At 51.4% G+C, this 14,885-nt stretch overlaps 1 protein-coding gene and 1 long non-coding RNA gene across 5 annotated transcripts; one reads left to right on the top strand and one right to left on the bottom strand.

The window, feature by feature from the left end:
* Positions 1 to 1,574: 1,574 nt before the first annotated feature.
* Positions 1,575 to 4,343, bottom strand: LOC144617253 (uncharacterized). Of its 2 annotated transcripts, none has more exons than XR_013557612.2 (3): positions 4,121 to 4,343; positions 3,710 to 3,812; positions 1,575 to 3,425 (listed from the first exon to the last, which is right to left on the bottom strand). It is a non-coding gene; the product is annotated as an uncharacterized LOC144617253 (long non-coding RNA). The 2 variants fall into 2 exon arrangements; XR_013557613.2 differs by having other exon boundaries at positions 3,676 to 3,812.
* Positions 3,236 to 12,752, top strand: POMGNT1 (protein O-linked mannose N-acetylglucosaminyltransferase 1 (beta 1,2-)). Of its 3 annotated transcripts, none has more exons than XM_060626324.3 (22): positions 3,236 to 3,347; positions 3,874 to 4,043; positions 4,668 to 4,782; positions 4,934 to 5,052; positions 5,701 to 5,766; positions 5,856 to 5,969; positions 6,791 to 6,908; positions 7,102 to 7,200; positions 7,368 to 7,495; positions 7,850 to 7,920; positions 8,147 to 8,222; positions 8,403 to 8,486; positions 8,576 to 8,617; positions 8,830 to 8,888; positions 9,228 to 9,300; positions 9,389 to 9,517; positions 9,602 to 9,727; positions 10,940 to 11,004; positions 11,198 to 11,242; positions 11,474 to 11,609; positions 11,874 to 11,983; positions 12,083 to 12,752. In XM_060626324.3, the coding sequence occupies exons 2-22, from the start codon at positions 3,924 to 3,926 to the stop codon at positions 12,168 to 12,170; spliced, it is 1,983 nt and encodes a 660-aa protein (XP_060482307.1). In that variant the 5' UTR covers positions 3,236 to 3,347; positions 3,874 to 3,923; the 3' UTR covers positions 12,171 to 12,752. The 3 variants fall into 3 exon arrangements, with proteins under 3 accessions (XP_060482307.1, XP_060482308.1, XP_060482309.1); XM_060626325.3 differs by having other exon boundaries at positions 4,668 to 4,743; XM_060626326.2 differs by lacking the exons at positions 3,236 to 3,347; positions 3,874 to 4,043 and adding an exon at positions 4,416 to 4,443.
* Positions 12,753 to 14,885: the final 2,133 nt, after the last annotated feature.

Genomic DNA, 14,885 nt, shown 5'->3' on the forward strand with positions numbered 1-14,885 from the left:
ACGTCTGGCCCTGGAATGGGTGGGGGTCGGCGATTTGTACTTGGATTTGTACTTGAAGGGGCGCTAGGAGAGTTCAGTGCCTTCTGCCCACTCTTCCAACTAAATCTAGCCAGGCACACAGCAGGCGCCCCGTAAGTGTTGCAGAACAAAGGCTAAATAAGCATCCTCAGGAATTTGGGAAATTAAGAGATCTGCAGAGGTTTTTGAAAGACTTCCTGGAGTAGAAGGGCTGGGTCTAAAACAGTGGTCAGAATTTAGCTACCTACACACACACACACACACACACACACACACACACCACTTTCAGTGTAGCCACTGAATTTATTTTTTTAAGTTTGTTTGTTTGTTTGTAAGTAATCTCTTCATCCAAGGTGGAGTTCAGACTCACAACCGGGGATCAAGAGGGAGTCAGTCAGGCACCACCACCACCCCTCCCAGCCACTGAGTTTAGATTAAAGAAATAGAAAGTAACATTCTGTGCCTTGTGGCTCAGTTGGTTATGCAAGGGACTCTTGGTTTAGACTCAGGTCATGATCTCACGTTTTGTTGGTTCAAGCCCCGTATCTGGCTCTGTAATGACAGTGTAGAACCTGCTTGGGATTCTCTCTCTCCCTTTCTGTCTGTCCCTTCCCTGCTTGCTCTAAACAAACAAACAAACAAACAAACAAACAAGAAAGAAAGAAAGTAACGTTCTTCTGGCCACTGAGAAGTAATCAGTATGAAAGATGAAAGGTCCACATGGGCCAGCCAGATCAGATCCTGTAGACTGATGCTTCTTAAGCTTGACTGTGCATATGAATTATCTGCACATCTTGTTAAAATGCAGATTGTAATTCTGTAGATCTGGGATGGGGTCTGAGATTCTTCTTTTCTAACAAGCTCCCAGGCAATGGCCATGCTGCTGTAGAACTGTAGAAGATAGTTCTATAGTGCTTGGATTATGTTTTATAAGCAATGAGGAGCCATAAAAAACTTTTTTTGTTGTTGTTTTGGCTTGATTTGGGTTTTTAATACAAATTATTTCAGCCCATGGTCACAGAAGGATTTACAATGCAAACCCTGCTTTATCTTTTCCCACCTCTATACCCACACCCCAAAGACAATGATGTTCAGCTTTTTTTTTTTTTCTGGTGTTTATACACATAACTCTACATATGCTTATATAGTACTACTATTTATTAATTTTAAATATCATCTACTGACTTCTATTATGATAAATATAGATTTATCTCACACTCTGTACTTCCCTTCTTCCACTGACCCTAAATATTTCTATCACTATTTTTAGGTCATCTAATGGTTACCTTGTAACCTTAAGTAATGTGTTTTTCCTTGATATCTCTTGATCCACAGAAGAGTTTTAAATCAGAGGTTAAAAATCAGATTTTACCTTTTTGGAAAACTGCTCTGGATTTTGCAAGGAGAAAGGATTGGAGGGGTACAAATCTGGAGTCAAGGAACCTGGTTGGAAGGGAAGAAACTGAAATGTCCTGGACCAGGGAGGGGCAGGTTGTGAGATTGGAGAACAGTTAGACCACAATGGAGGACTCTTAAGGAGGTAAGACTGACAAGAGTTGGTGACTGGTTACATTTATTTGTTTATAGTGGCATTCATGAGTATTTGCTCAGGAAACGAGTGATTTCAATAAATATTATGGAGCATCTACCATTTGCTAGCCATTGCGCGTGGTGCAGAGAGTATGCTGGTGAGTAAAGACACCTCGGCTGGTTGTTGGAGATGAGGAGTCAAGGATGATTTCAGCTGTTCCTGCTGTCATTCACCAAGGAAGGGAACCCCAAAAGAGATCTAAGAGTGGGAAGAGATGATTACAGCAGGGGTCACATTGAGTTGGAGGGGCCTGTGAAGATGTCCAGCAGGCAATTAGATACAGGTCAGCCTGGAGCTCAGGAAATATTAGGACTGCAGATATGAGTGTAAGAATCTAGGTGGTTACAGAGGTCAAGAGAGTGGATATGATCTTCCATAGAAAGTGAGATTGAGGAGTGAAGATCAGGAAGGAGCCCTGAGGGACATCTTTTTCAAATGCTAATAAAATGTGTTGCATTTTCTTCTGTTCTCTAATACATACTTATTAGGAAAAATCACCTATTATCTTAGCTTCTAAGATAAGTACTGTTAACATTTGGTGTGTGTGTGTGGGGGGATACCATCCCACCACGTAGGGAGCAGGTGGAATATGGAGAGCTCAAAAAAAAAAAATCTAACTGGTCTGGCTTCCTCTGTTTCCTTTTAAAACAGTCTTCACAAAACAGTAAAGCTTCTCTTAAATGGGACTATATTGCTCCTCTGCTTACAACTTGCATAGCTACCCATTCACTTCAAATAAGCATCTCCATCACCTAGAAACTTGTTAGAAATGCAGTATTCTGCTCTACCCCAGACTATGAATCAAAAACTCTTAGAATGGGGCCCAGCAATTTGTGTTTTAAGACACCCTCCAACTGATTCTGATGCAAGGTAAAGTTTGAGAATTACTATATTAAGCTAAGTGCTTTATATGTATTATCTCATTAAACCTTCACAACAACTCTGTATTTTTCTTGTCAGTATAGGGCAGGGGTTGTGAGTAAAATCCGGAGCTGGGATGCCTAGGTTTGAATTCTAGCTCTCCCAGCTTTGTGACATTGGGCCTCATTAGTAATAGCACCTAACTCATAGGGTTGTGGAATTCAATGAGTTGATGGAAGTAAAGTGCTTGAACAGTGACTGGCATAGAGTAAGCATCATATAGAGTAAGCATTTCACAGATGAGGGAACCTAGGCTGAGACTTGCAGTGACTTGCCCAAGGTCTCGGGTCGTGGTAGAAGCAGGTTTTTAATTCCCCTCAGCCTCCAAACGCATACCCTAGGCCTGCATACCCTAGACCTAGGTGCATGCAGCCTTGGCCAAGCAAGGGGAGCAGGTAGCTGTGTCCGAGGCCTGTAGGCCCTATGACCCTGGAATCCCGAGTGGTCTAGTCCAAAGCTCTAGGACTCCGACTTTAATCCAGTTTGCCATCGGCGATGCTGGGGACCAAGACATCGGGAGTGGGGGGGGGGGGGGGGGCGGATCTGCTCTCCCCCAGCAGCCACCCCGCCCGCTGGTTGCGAGCCAGGGGCTGCTGAGTATTCGCGGCACTCGTGGGCTGCTGACACTCGTCGCCGCCGCCCTAAGCGCCGCCCGCCGCCCTCTCACCCCGCGGCGGCGGCGGCGGAAGCGGGGAGGCGGGCCGGGCCGGGTCCGGGCGGGGCCGCGAACGGCATGGAGGAGGCGGAGGCCGCGGCGCGCCGGGCCGAGCAGTGCGGGCCCGAGAGGGGCCCGAGTGGGGCCCGGGCCCTCTGAGCCGTGAGTGCCTCTGGGCAAGAGTCCGGGAGGGGTGGCGCGGCCGGGGCAGGTCTCCCGAGTCCTCAGGCGGCCCGAGCCCTGGGAGGAGAAGAATGGGGCCAGATAGGAGAGGGCGAGGGCGCAAGGGGGTGGAGGATTGGGGGCTGGGGAAGGGGGTTGTCTCCGCCCTTTGCCCACAACAGGACTAGGAAGACCTGGAGCTTGGCCCTTTTAGGAGCTGATAAACCTCGAGAGCCGATTATTTGGCCCCTTCTCCGGCGCGGGGGGCGGCGGGGGGGGGGGGGGGGGGCGGGGGGGGGGAAGGTCCCCGAGCAGCTGTGTCAGTTACCCCAGCCCCAGGGGGAGTTTCCAGGTGATCTGACCCCTCTGAAGGTTTCCTCTCCAGAGAAGTTGAGCCACTTTTCTCAGGTCACACAGCGTGGATGTCTTCAGGGAAGCGTTGCTGGGAGGTCCTCCCTGGTCTCCCTAGAAGGCATCAGACTTTGGGAGGAACACCTTACTCCATGTGACCCTCTGGTCTTCTCAGATTCCTGAAGGCATGGGTTGGCCAGGACAGTGGTGACTCCCCAATCCGGCATGGACGACTGGAACCCCAGCTCCCTCATCAAGCCCTTTGGGGCTCGGAAGAAGCGGAGCTGGTATCTTACCTGGAAGTATAAACTGACCAACCAGCGGGCCCTGCGGAGATTCTGTCAGGTATAGAAATGTACCAAACCTCCTAGGGGTTCCCTCCCAGCTTTACCCTAGCCTAGACTATTGGCACTGGGACTTACCTTGGCTACCCCCAACCCTGGAAAGGGGCGGCAGGTTCCTAGAGAGGAAACCTCTTTGTGTCACGTCGCTACGAGGTGGTGGTATGGGCCCAGAGTTCTAGAATCAGAACCCAAGTACAACCTCCTAGGCTTCTGACAAAAACCTGAAGTCTAATCAGGAAGGCTTTGCCCAGGGGTACACACACCTGTCAGGCAGTCAGAGCTAAGACCCAGGTCTTCTGATCCCCAGCTTGGTTCTCTGGGACTGGCTCCACCTCTAGGAACTAATTGTGGAGGGGACCAAGGAAATCAGGGCCTCAAATGGAAGAATACAGGAGCTCTGGGTAGGAAGGGCCCTGATGAAGAGAGAAGGGTCAGGGGTGGTTCCCAGGAGGAGGTGGTTGTGAAACTGGACCCTGGCTGGGGGGAGTAGAACTGGGTGGACAGAGGGACAAGAGGCCCCAGGATCTCCCTGTGTCCTCACTGCAGCCAGGGCCCTCCTTTCAGGAAGACCCTCAATGATCTGGAGGGGGTGCCCCTCTTTAGTCATCCCTACCGCTCCTCTCAGACAGGGGCAGTGCTTTTCCTACTGGTGACCGTCATTGTCAACATCAAGTTGATCCTGGACACGCGTCGAGCAATCAGTGAGGCCAATGGAGACTCGGAGCCAGAACAAGACTATGGTGGGGCCAGGCTGAGGATGGGATTGGCTGTTGAGGTGGAGTGGTGGTGGGGGAGGGGTCCCCCGGGATCTCACAGCTGAAATGGTAGGCAGATCCCAAGGGATGAGATGCTGCTGGAAAGACCATCTCCCTGACCTTTGCACCTCTACAGATGAGGCCCTGGGCCGATTAGAGCCGTCACGGCGCAGGGGCAGTGGTCCCCGACGGGTTCTGGATGTGGAGGTGTACTCAAGCCGCAGCAAAGTATATGTAGCTGTGGATGGCACTACGGTAAGTGGGCCAGTGTCGGGTGTACAGTCATTGTATTCTACTCAGGGTGTGGGTCCGTGGCTCTGGGATCCACTGCCTAAGTGGGTACTGCATCTCTGCCACTTTCAAACTATGTGGCTCTGGAGGCCTCAGTTCCTTATCTAAAGGCTGAGACTAATGATTTCTCCTTGTCAGGATTAAAAGAAAAGTATGTGAAATGTGTTGCATGTAGTGGAATATTATGCAAAGTGATCGTTAGTATCAGTAGGTAGATAATTCATTGACTTATCCCATAACTGCTTTCTGGTCCCTTCTTTGACCTCAGCCTAGTTCCAGGCATTGGGGACCTAGAGGTAATCAGAGCTGGCCCCAGTTCGAGGGGCTTAATCTGATGGATTATAATATCTCCAGCACGAGGAAGAGACGTTAGGGCTCTAAGAGTCTGAAAGCCGTAGAGAGGAGGGTTCTAGAAAGATCTGATCTCTCTAATGGATAACTTAAGGAGGTTTTCTGGAAGAGGTGGCATTCAGGCTGGGTCACAAAAGAACTGTTAACAGAGGCATAGGCAGGAGGAGAGGTTTCATGCAGCTGATTTTTTAAATTCCCATAAGACAGAGAGACCTTGAATGCCACCATGAAGAGTTGGATTTTGTCTCTGCCACTCTGTAGGTGCTAGAGGACGAGGCTCGGGAGCAAGGCCGGGGCATCCATGTCATCGTTCTCAACCAGGCCACGGTGAGGTTCTAGGGGTGGGGGACCTGGAGGGCTGAAGCTGAGCCCACCTTGCTGGTGACATTAACTCATGAGAGGTATGTCCCTGCCAGGGCCATGTGATGGCAAAGCGTGTGTTTGACACATACTCACCTCATGAGGATGAGGCCATGGTGCTGTTCCTCAACATGGTGGCACCTGGCCGAGTGCTCATCTGCACTGTCAAGGTCAGTGACTCTGCCCTGGTCCTTCTCCCAATGCCCCCAATTCCAACTTTGCTCATGGCCCTGGGTTCTATACCCCTCATAAAGCATAGTGGGAAGAACCTCTGGAGGAAGGTAATACAGGTTCCAATCTTAGCCTTGTCATTTTTATTTAGCAAATAGTTATTGAGCAACTACTGCATGCCAGGCACTGATCTGGGTGCTAGAGCTACAATCAGAAGCAACCTTTATGGAGCTTACATTCTGCGGGGCAAGATCAACAACAAAAAAGCCAGATAAACGTGTGATGTCAGGAAATGATAACTTACTGAAGATAGTGAAGCAGGGAAGACAGAATAATGGGTGATGCATTTTAGAAAGGGAAGGTGTCTGTTAAGTGACATGTGAACAGAAAGCTGGAGGAAGTAAGGAGAGGGCCAGGTGGCTATCTGGAGGAAGAGTGTTCTAGAGAAGAAGATTGACGAGTGCAAAGGCCCTGAAGTGGGAAGGTGCTTAGCATGCTTGAGGAATTGCAGGGATGCCAGTGGAGCTGGAGCAAACTAAGGGAGGGGAGGGGAGTGGTGGGAAAAGAGCAGAGAGATGCAGATTGTATGGGATCATGGTAAGGATTTACTAGCATGGCCGTCTTGGATAATTCTCAGAATCTCTCTAAACCTTCAGTTTTCTTAACTGTGGTTACTATCCTCAGAGGGTTGTTGGGATAATTTAACGAGCTAATTTAAATAAAAGGTTTTGTGTGATGCTTGACACATAGCGAGTGCTCCATGAAGCCAGGTCACCTGGAACCATGGCAGGCAGGCTGACCACTTTCTCTGGTCTCCCAGGACGAGGGCTCCTTCCACCTCAAGGACACGGCCAAGGCTCTGCTGAGGAGCCTGGGCAGTCAGGCTGGCCCTGCCCTGGGCTGGAGGGACACTTGGGCCTTCGTGGGACGGAAAGGAGGTACCGGCACCATGGGCCATCCACCCTAAAGTATCACGGGTCTGGAAGGAACAGAACACCAAGAGATGGGGTGGGGTTGGGGGCAAATAAGAGCCAGAAGTGGTGGGCTGGATGAAAGTGGGCAGAGAGTTGGGAAGAAGCTTTCAAACTGGAGCCTGGGCCCCCATTGCCCCTCATTCCTGCCCCCTGCTAGGTCCTGTCCTTGGGGAGAAACATTCTAAGTCACCTGCCCTCTCCTCCTGGGGGGACCCAGTCCTGCTGAAGACAGATGTGCCGCTGAGCTCAGCTGAAGGTGGGGTTAGTGGGGTCTGGGCTCCAGGGCAGTGCCTGGGCTGGAGGTGGGGATTTGGGTCCTCTTAATGGAGCTTTATTCTCTTGACTGAGTGCCTGGGGTTTTGTAAACCACACTGGTCTTCTGCCCCTACATGCCTCATCCTGTTGACCCCATCCCTCCCTCAGAGGCTGAGTGCCACTGGGCAGACACAGAGCTGAACCGTCGCCGCCGGCGCTTCTGCAGCAAAGTTGAAGGCTATGGGAGTGTGTGCAGCTGCAAGGACCCCACACCCATCGAGTTCAGCCCTGACCCAGTGAGTGCAGCCTTAGACAGTGAGGCTTGGACTCCTTCTCAACTTGGCCAGAGGCCCTAGGAAAGAGCCAGGTTGGGCTTTCCCTACCTCAGTCTGAGAGGGAACCAGGACCTGAGGATCTGTGCTGAGCTCTGAAAGACGGGGGGGCATCCTGTTGGGGGGAAGAGTAGGCCATGTGAACAAAGGCCTGGAGTTGGATGTGGGTTGAGTGTATGGGAGGGCCAGGACAGGGAGACCCTCTGCCTTTTCCCTCTCTACTCTGGAGTCGCCTTCTCCCCAAAGAACTCTTCCCTAGGTGGGCATCCCAATGTGAAGAGGGAGTGAGGCAAGAACTAAAAGCTGTTTCTCCCTCAGCTCCCAGACAACAAGGTCCTTAATGTGCCTGTGGCTGTGATTGCAGGGAACCGGCCCAATTACTTGTACAGGTGAGCCTGGGAGTGGGCTGTATCCAGCACTGAACAGGAGGGTGCTTAGCAAGTGGGACCCTCAAGCTTATCTGCCTGCAGGAGGAACTCTTGAGGTGGGCAGAAAGGCAACAGATTCTAGGCCCATTCACCCATGTGGGTGAACAGGGGGATGTGGACCCATCTATAAGCACAGGGGAACCCAGAGTTGGGTGACAGAGACCTAACCCATCCCTGGGCTCCCCAGGATGCTGCGCTCTCTACTCTCAGCCCAGGGGGTGTCTCCCCAGATGATAACGGTTTTCATCGATGGCTACTATGAGGTGAGTGGGGTTTGGGGGCTATGGGAAGAGCAGAGCTCAGGGCCGTGGGTGCTGAGTAGCAATGATCACAAGAGACGGCCGAGGCAAGGGCTGTGAAATGTGAATGGTTTGGCATGGTGGAGCCTGCAAGGTGGGCAGGGGGAGGTGGCTCACATGGTGACCAGTGGCCATGCCTTCTAGGAGCCAATGGATGTGGTGGCCCTGTTTGGTCTAAGGGGCATCCAGCACACTCCTATCAGCATCAAGAATGCCCGTGTGTCTCAGGTACTGCCTAGGCAAGGATGGAAGGGGCAGACACCTGACCCTGCCATCCACCCCAAAGCTCACGTGCCCTCTTTCCGCTCCCCACCCAGCACTACAAAGCCAGCCTCACTGCCACTTTCAACCTGTTTCCGGTGAGTAGTAAGGACAAAGTCCTTGGACCTAGGGAGGAGAAACATGGGTATAAGTTCTGGTCTTATTATATAGCAAGCTCTTCTCCTCTCTGGACCTCAGCTTCCTGATCTGGAAAACAGGGGTAGTGCTGCTTGAGAAATAAGATGGGGGTGGAGGAGGCACAGGATGGGAAAGGCCCCCTTGGGGTCATGCTGTCCCCCTCCCCCTGCAGGAAGCCAGGTTTGCCGTGGTTCTGGAAGAGGACCTGGACATTGCTGTGGACTTTTTCAGGTGAGGGGAGTGCCCTTCCATAAGTACCTCTCCACTCAGCTCCTATAGGCTTCCTTGGGCCTCTTTGCTTAACTGGGTCTCCAGGGAAGAAGACAGTGGGGTGTCTGGGAGAGCTTTCTGAGGGAAATAAGCTTAAAAGTGGGGGGAAAGCCTGCAAAGGTAGGACAGCAGGTGTTGGGGTTGGAGTAGAGAGTAGAAGGATGGGTAGAGACAGTGGGGATTTGGGGAAAGGGACAAGCAGGCATGACTCCTGAGTCCCATCTCTAGCTCCTCCAGCATCACTGTGTGACTGGGTTTGTCCTTGTCCTTCCCTGAACCCTTGGACCCTGCCTGTCTCAGTTTCCTGAGCCAGTCCATCCACCTACTAGAAGAGGATGACAGCCTGTACTGTATCTCTGCCTGGAACGACCAGGTAAGCCAAGTGGCCAGGGGTCCGCTGGGGTGTTGGTACAGCACAAGCACCAAGCTGATACCTCCCACCACGACACCCCTGTCCCCAGGGATATGAACACACAGCTGAGGACCCAGCACTGCTGTACCGTGTGGAGACCATGCCTGGCCTGGGCTGGGTGCTCAGGAAGTCCCTGTATAAGGAGGAGCTTGAGCCCAAGTGGCCCACACCGGAAAAGGTGCCCTGGCAGGGTAGGGTGAGTGGGCTGGAGTCCCCTCCCAGCTCCAAACCTCTTAACCATTATAATCTTCCATGCCCCCAGCTCTGGGACTGGGACATGTGGATGCGGATGCCTGAACAACGCCGAGGCCGAGAGTGCATCATCCCTGATGTTTCCAGATCCTACCACTTCGGCATTGTTGGCCTCAACATGAATGGCTACTTCCATGTGAGTGGGAGGCAGGGATATTGTGGAGGTGGGCACAGAATAGTAGATAGAGCAAGAACATGGACTCTAGAGCAGTCCCAGCTCTGCCACTTATTAACTTTGGGGAAAATTCCTTATCTTCATTGGCCTCAGTTTCCTTATTTGTAAAATGAGGATAAAGATACTACCTATCACAAGGGTTCCAGGTTACGAGGCTTAAATGAGTTAATATATGTAAAATGCTTTGAACTGCAAGCATTATATAAGGGTTAGCTCGTATATTTTTTATTATTACTATTCTTAGCACCCGACTGTGGGTGTGGGGAGGGGATTTCTGCCACCAGGCGCTTATGCAGCCCTGGAAGCTTTGCCCTCTCCTGTCCTTGCAAGTGGAGGGGCCCAAGCCTCAGCCCAAAGTGAACAGGGAGGTCCCCAGGCCTCCATGCTTTACATGGCTGTGTCCAAAGGGTTAGGGTTAAGCAAGAGTATGCATTGAGACAGGCCAGCCCAAAGGAACATATGGTCAGCTTAGAACCTCCTAGATTCCAGAAGGACCCTGAAAGATTGGCTTATACAAGACCCTGCTCATCTCCCAGAGAGGGGCAGGCATTGACACTTTCAGTAACTTACTTGGTCTTAGCACTTTCCTCCGTCTCAGCTCAGCCTGGCCTTTTGCCCTCTGGTCCCCACAGGGCCTGCTTCTGGCTTCTGTGGCTCTACAACAGCAGACCCGGGGAGAACCACTGGGAATAGGGACTAACCCAGGGGTCAGGAGCATGAGCTGCTGGTGTGGGCATGAGGTCTCTAGCAATGGGGGAGCTGAAATTAAAGCTAGTAAGAGCAGGAGCGCCTGGGTGGCTCCATCAGTTAAGCATCTGACTCTTGATTTTGGCTCAAGTCATGATCTCACAGTTTCTTTGAGCCCTGCATTGGGCTCTGCACTCACAGTGCAGAGCCTGCTTGAGATTCTCCCTCTCTCTCTGCCCCTCCCCTGTTCACAGTCTTTCTCTCTCTCAAAATAAATAAATAAACTTAAAAAAAAAAAAAAAAAAAGGCTATGAGAGCCGGCCAAGGATGCTACAAAGAGGAGGATAGGGAAGATGGAGGGAAATTAGGGGGACCTCTGTGGGTCCAGGACTTCATCTGTGGGCCTTGTGGCTACGTGGTGGGTCAATGGGCGGGTGTGGGCCTGACAGTGTAATGCCCTGATGTTCACCCTCACACCCACTTTAGGAGGCCTACTTCAAGAAGCACAAGTTCAACACGGTTCCAGGTGTCCAGCTCAGGAACGTGGACAGGTCAGGGATGGGGACAGAACAGAGGGGAGGATATCTAGGAGCCTTGATGACCAATCCCCAATATTCCCCTCCAACCCTGGGGCCTGCTGTTTACCCCAGGCTTGCTGCCACCCAATTCCCATGTAATCCCTTGCCTTGCCCCTGGAACTGAGGGGTTACCCCTTCCCCTGACCCATTTTTCCTTCTCCTTCAGTCTGAAGAAGGAAGCTTATGAAGCAGAAATTCACAGGCTGCTCAGGTATGGCCTATGGCAGTAGGGATATATGGCAGGGAGTGAGGAGGCAAATACTGGGGGTCTTGGCCCCATTATTTTTGGGTCCTGCTGCAAAATGAAAAGCAGGACACCTTGTTGAAAAATTAAGAATTTCAAGGCAGCAATAGCAGAGCTTTAAACTAAGCACAGGGCCTTGTAAAACACACCCATGAAGCAGGCTCTGTCGTGGCCTTTCTCCCCTACCCTCTGCTGCAGCGAAGCTGAGGTTCTGGACCACAGCAAGAACCCTTGTGAAGACTCTTTCCTGCCAGACACAGAGGGCCACACCTATGTGGCCTTCATCCGAATGGAGAAAGATGATGACTTTATCACCTGGACCCAGCTTGCCAAGGTGCCCCACTAACATACCCACCCCAGGCTTACTCCTCCCCACCAGATACAGGGAGCCTTTGTTCTGGAATCTTCTACCTCAGAACCTTCTCTTCATCCTCTGGGAACCCCTCTTTCAAACCCTTTGTCCAATTCCATATTCTAGAAGATGCTACCTTTTACAAATTGAGACTGTTGAGGGGCTGGAGGCTGAGCCAAGGGTCCTCAGTGGCCCCTCCCCACAGCTCTCTGACCCTTGCCTCTCACTCTGTCCCACTCCTACCAGTGCCTCCATATCTGGGACCTGGATGTGCGTGGCAACCACCGGGGCCTGTGGAGATTGTTTCGGAAGAAGAATCACTTCCTGGTGGTGGGCGTCCCAGCCTCCCCCTACTCGTGAGTGACTCTTTTCTGCCCTGGGACATGAGAGTCTAGTGGGATTAGCAGGCATAGCTAATTACCTTTTCCCTATACATTTTCAAATTATCTTTCCAGGGTGAAGAAGCCACCATCCATCATCCCAATTTTCCTGGAGCCACCCCCAAAGGAAGAGGGAGCCCCAGGAGCTGCAGAACAGACATGAGACCTCTTCCAGGACCCTGCAGGGCTGGGTACTGTGTACCCCCAGGCAGGCTAGCCCTTCACCCCATCCTGTAGGATTTTGTAGACACTGGCAGGGATTGGGGCTGGTTTGTTTTTAACATGAGACTTAATTACTAACTCAAGGGGAGGCTTCCCCTGCTCCAACGCCCCTGTTCTTGAGTTGGAGGTCTATTTATTTACTTCCTTGTGGGAAGGGGCAGGATAGTACCTGGGAATCATCGGGGTCCCTGGGCAGCTGATCCTGCCCTTTGCACACTCCCTCCTCCCAAGCCTGGCTCAGAATCTAACCTATTTATTGACTGTCCTGAGGACCTTGGGAAAAGGCTGAAGCCTGGAGGGCCTTGATTCCTTTCTTGGCTGGGTGCTGCCCTGAGGGTGGGGCTGGCTCTTACTCAGGAAACTGCTGTGCCCAACCCATGGACAGGCCCTCTGGGGCCCACCTGCTGATGCAGACTCACTCAGAGACCCTCAGACACTGAACCAGGCCTCTTCTCAGCCTCCTCTTTGTCCAGGTTTCCAAAGCTGGATAAGGTGGTCATTGATTAAAAAAGAAGAAAACCTCTGGGGATGTGTTTTATGATGGTGTGACTGTGGGGGGGGGGGGGGGGGGGGGGGAGGGGGAGGGAGGGGGAAGAGAGAGAGATGGGTAGGAGAGAGAATGGTCATGATGGATAATGAGTTTTCCTTACTGTCCTCCACAGAGTTTAGCTTCCATTTGGCACCATTTGGCCACCAGGGGATGCCCCAGTCTCAAACACCAAGGTTTTTCCCTAAGCTCCACCTTAGGACAGCTGAGCCTGACCTTAGCCTCACTGTACTTGGGGCTGAGCTTACAGAAGCCACCCCAAGCCTCTTCCCATCAGGCAGTTAACCTGCCTAGCTTGTCTGTTTAGGTACCGGTCTCCAGAGATGAAGCAACAGAGCAAAAGGGATACTTGGCGTTAGGGGAGGTGATGGGAGAGCAGGTGAGTCTAAGGGGGTTGGAAAGGAAGTGAGTGAAACAGAACTGGGGTGGCATCATTCAGGAGGCTATGACTGGGCTGAAGATGGAGTTGTAGGAACAAGGATCTGTGGTCCTTAGGGTACTTTTTTTTTTTAATGTTTATTATTTTAAATTTTTTTATGTTTTATTTATTTTTGAGAGAGAGAGAGAGAGAGAGAGCGAGCGCATGAGCAGGGGAGGGGCAGAGGGAGAGGGAGACATAGAATCTGAAACAGGCTCCAGGCACTGAGCTGTCAGCACAGAGCCCGACACGGGGCTCAAACCCATGAACCGCAAGATCATGACCTGAGCTGAAATCGGACATTTAACTAACTGAGCCACCCAGGCACCCTTTAATGTTTGTTTATTTTTGAGAGAGAGCGAGAGCAAGCAAGTGGGAGAGGGGCAGAGAGAGATGGAGACAGAGTATCATAAGCAGGCTCTGCATTGATAGCAGAGTGCCTGATGTAAGGCTCAGACTCATGAACTGCAAGATCATGACCTGAGCCAAAGTCAGACACTTAACAAACTGAGCCACCCAGGCGCCCCCCTTTGGGTACTTTGTAAGCAGATTCCATATCTATAAATTTTTCTGGAGAAAAGCTATCAATTTCTTCTTAAAAAAATTTTTTTTAATGTTTATTTTTGGGAGAGAGAGAGAGCATAAGTGGGGGAGGGACAGAGAGAGGGAGACACAGAATCTGAAGCAGGCTGCAGGCTCCAGGCTCTGAGCTGTCAGCACAGAGCCCGATGTGGGGCTCGAACTCATGAACCATAAAATCATGACCTGAGCTGAAGTCAGATGCTTAACCAACTGAGCCACCCAGGCACCCCCGTTTCTTCTTATTTTTTAATGTTTATCTTTGAGAAAGCATGAGCAAGGGAGAGGTAGATAGGGGGGAATAAAAGAACTGAAGCAGCTCTGAGCTGACAGCAGCAAACCTGATGTGGGGCTCAAACTTACAAACTGTGAGATCATGATCTGAGCCGAAGTCGGATATTCAACCAACTGAGCCACCCAGATAGCCTGAAAAGCCATCATTTTCATCAGATTCTCACCTAGCCAGTGATCCAAAGAAGTTAGAAAGATCTAACTTAGTCATAGAAGCACCAGGAAATGGATAGGACTGTCTAGAAGGAGTGGATAAGAAAGTCTAAGGCAGGTGGCAGGACATTTAAGGGATCTAGTGTAGACCACACCTCTTGAGATGGGTCAGCCTGCAGAGTCTGTTCAAGGTAAGTGGTGAGTGCCTTATGTAGAGCCTTGGCCAGGGAGGCAGGAACTGACTAGAACTCCTGCCCTTTTATCAGCTCTACCCCTCCCTCCACCATGGCACAGGTGCTCCGACATTTCTCGCCACCCTGACGCCTTCAGTGTTTGCTGGAGCTAGAGATATTGCTTGAGGTGCCACAACAGTCAAGTTGAGGAGCAGTTAGCTCACGAGGTGGTGGAGGCCCGCCCTGGGCAAACAAATCCCCTGCAGCCTCCATGTAGGTACCTGGGGAAGGGTGGTGTGTGAGAGATGGTAAGGTTGTGAAGGTGGGGAGAGGGACTAGTTGCTCTCCCTGCCCAGCCCCCCAGCAGGCTCCTGATCTGGACCTGGGACTAGCTCTCAGGCACTGTGTGGTTCTGTCCAGGTTGCTGTTCCTTCGTGGGCTCAGCAAGGGGTAATAGTTCTGGACTGCCCTAGGAAAACCAGGTGGGGAGTAAGG

The sequence above is a fragment of the Panthera onca genome, chromosome C1 (assembly GCF_046562875.1).
Source record: "Panthera onca isolate mPanOnc1 chromosome C1, mPanOnc1 haplotype 2, whole genome shotgun sequence".
NCBI classification, from domain to species: Eukaryota; Metazoa; Chordata; class Mammalia; order Carnivora; family Felidae; genus Panthera; species Panthera onca.

Excerpts from the sequence above, each read along its gene's own strand:
- POMGNT1 (XM_060626324.3), top strand. The coding sequence starts at position 3,924 with ATGGACGACTGGAACCCCAGCTCCCTCATCAAGCCCTTTGGGGCTCGG. Across the intron at positions 4,783-4,933 it reads GGAGCCAGAACAAGACTATG|ATGAGGCCCTGGGCCGATTA; the intron begins GTGGGGCCAGGC and ends GCACCTCTACAG. Across the intron at positions 9,301-9,388 it reads TCTCTGCCTGGAACGACCAG|GGATATGAACACACAGCTGA; the intron begins GTAAGCCAAGTG and ends CCCTGTCCCCAG.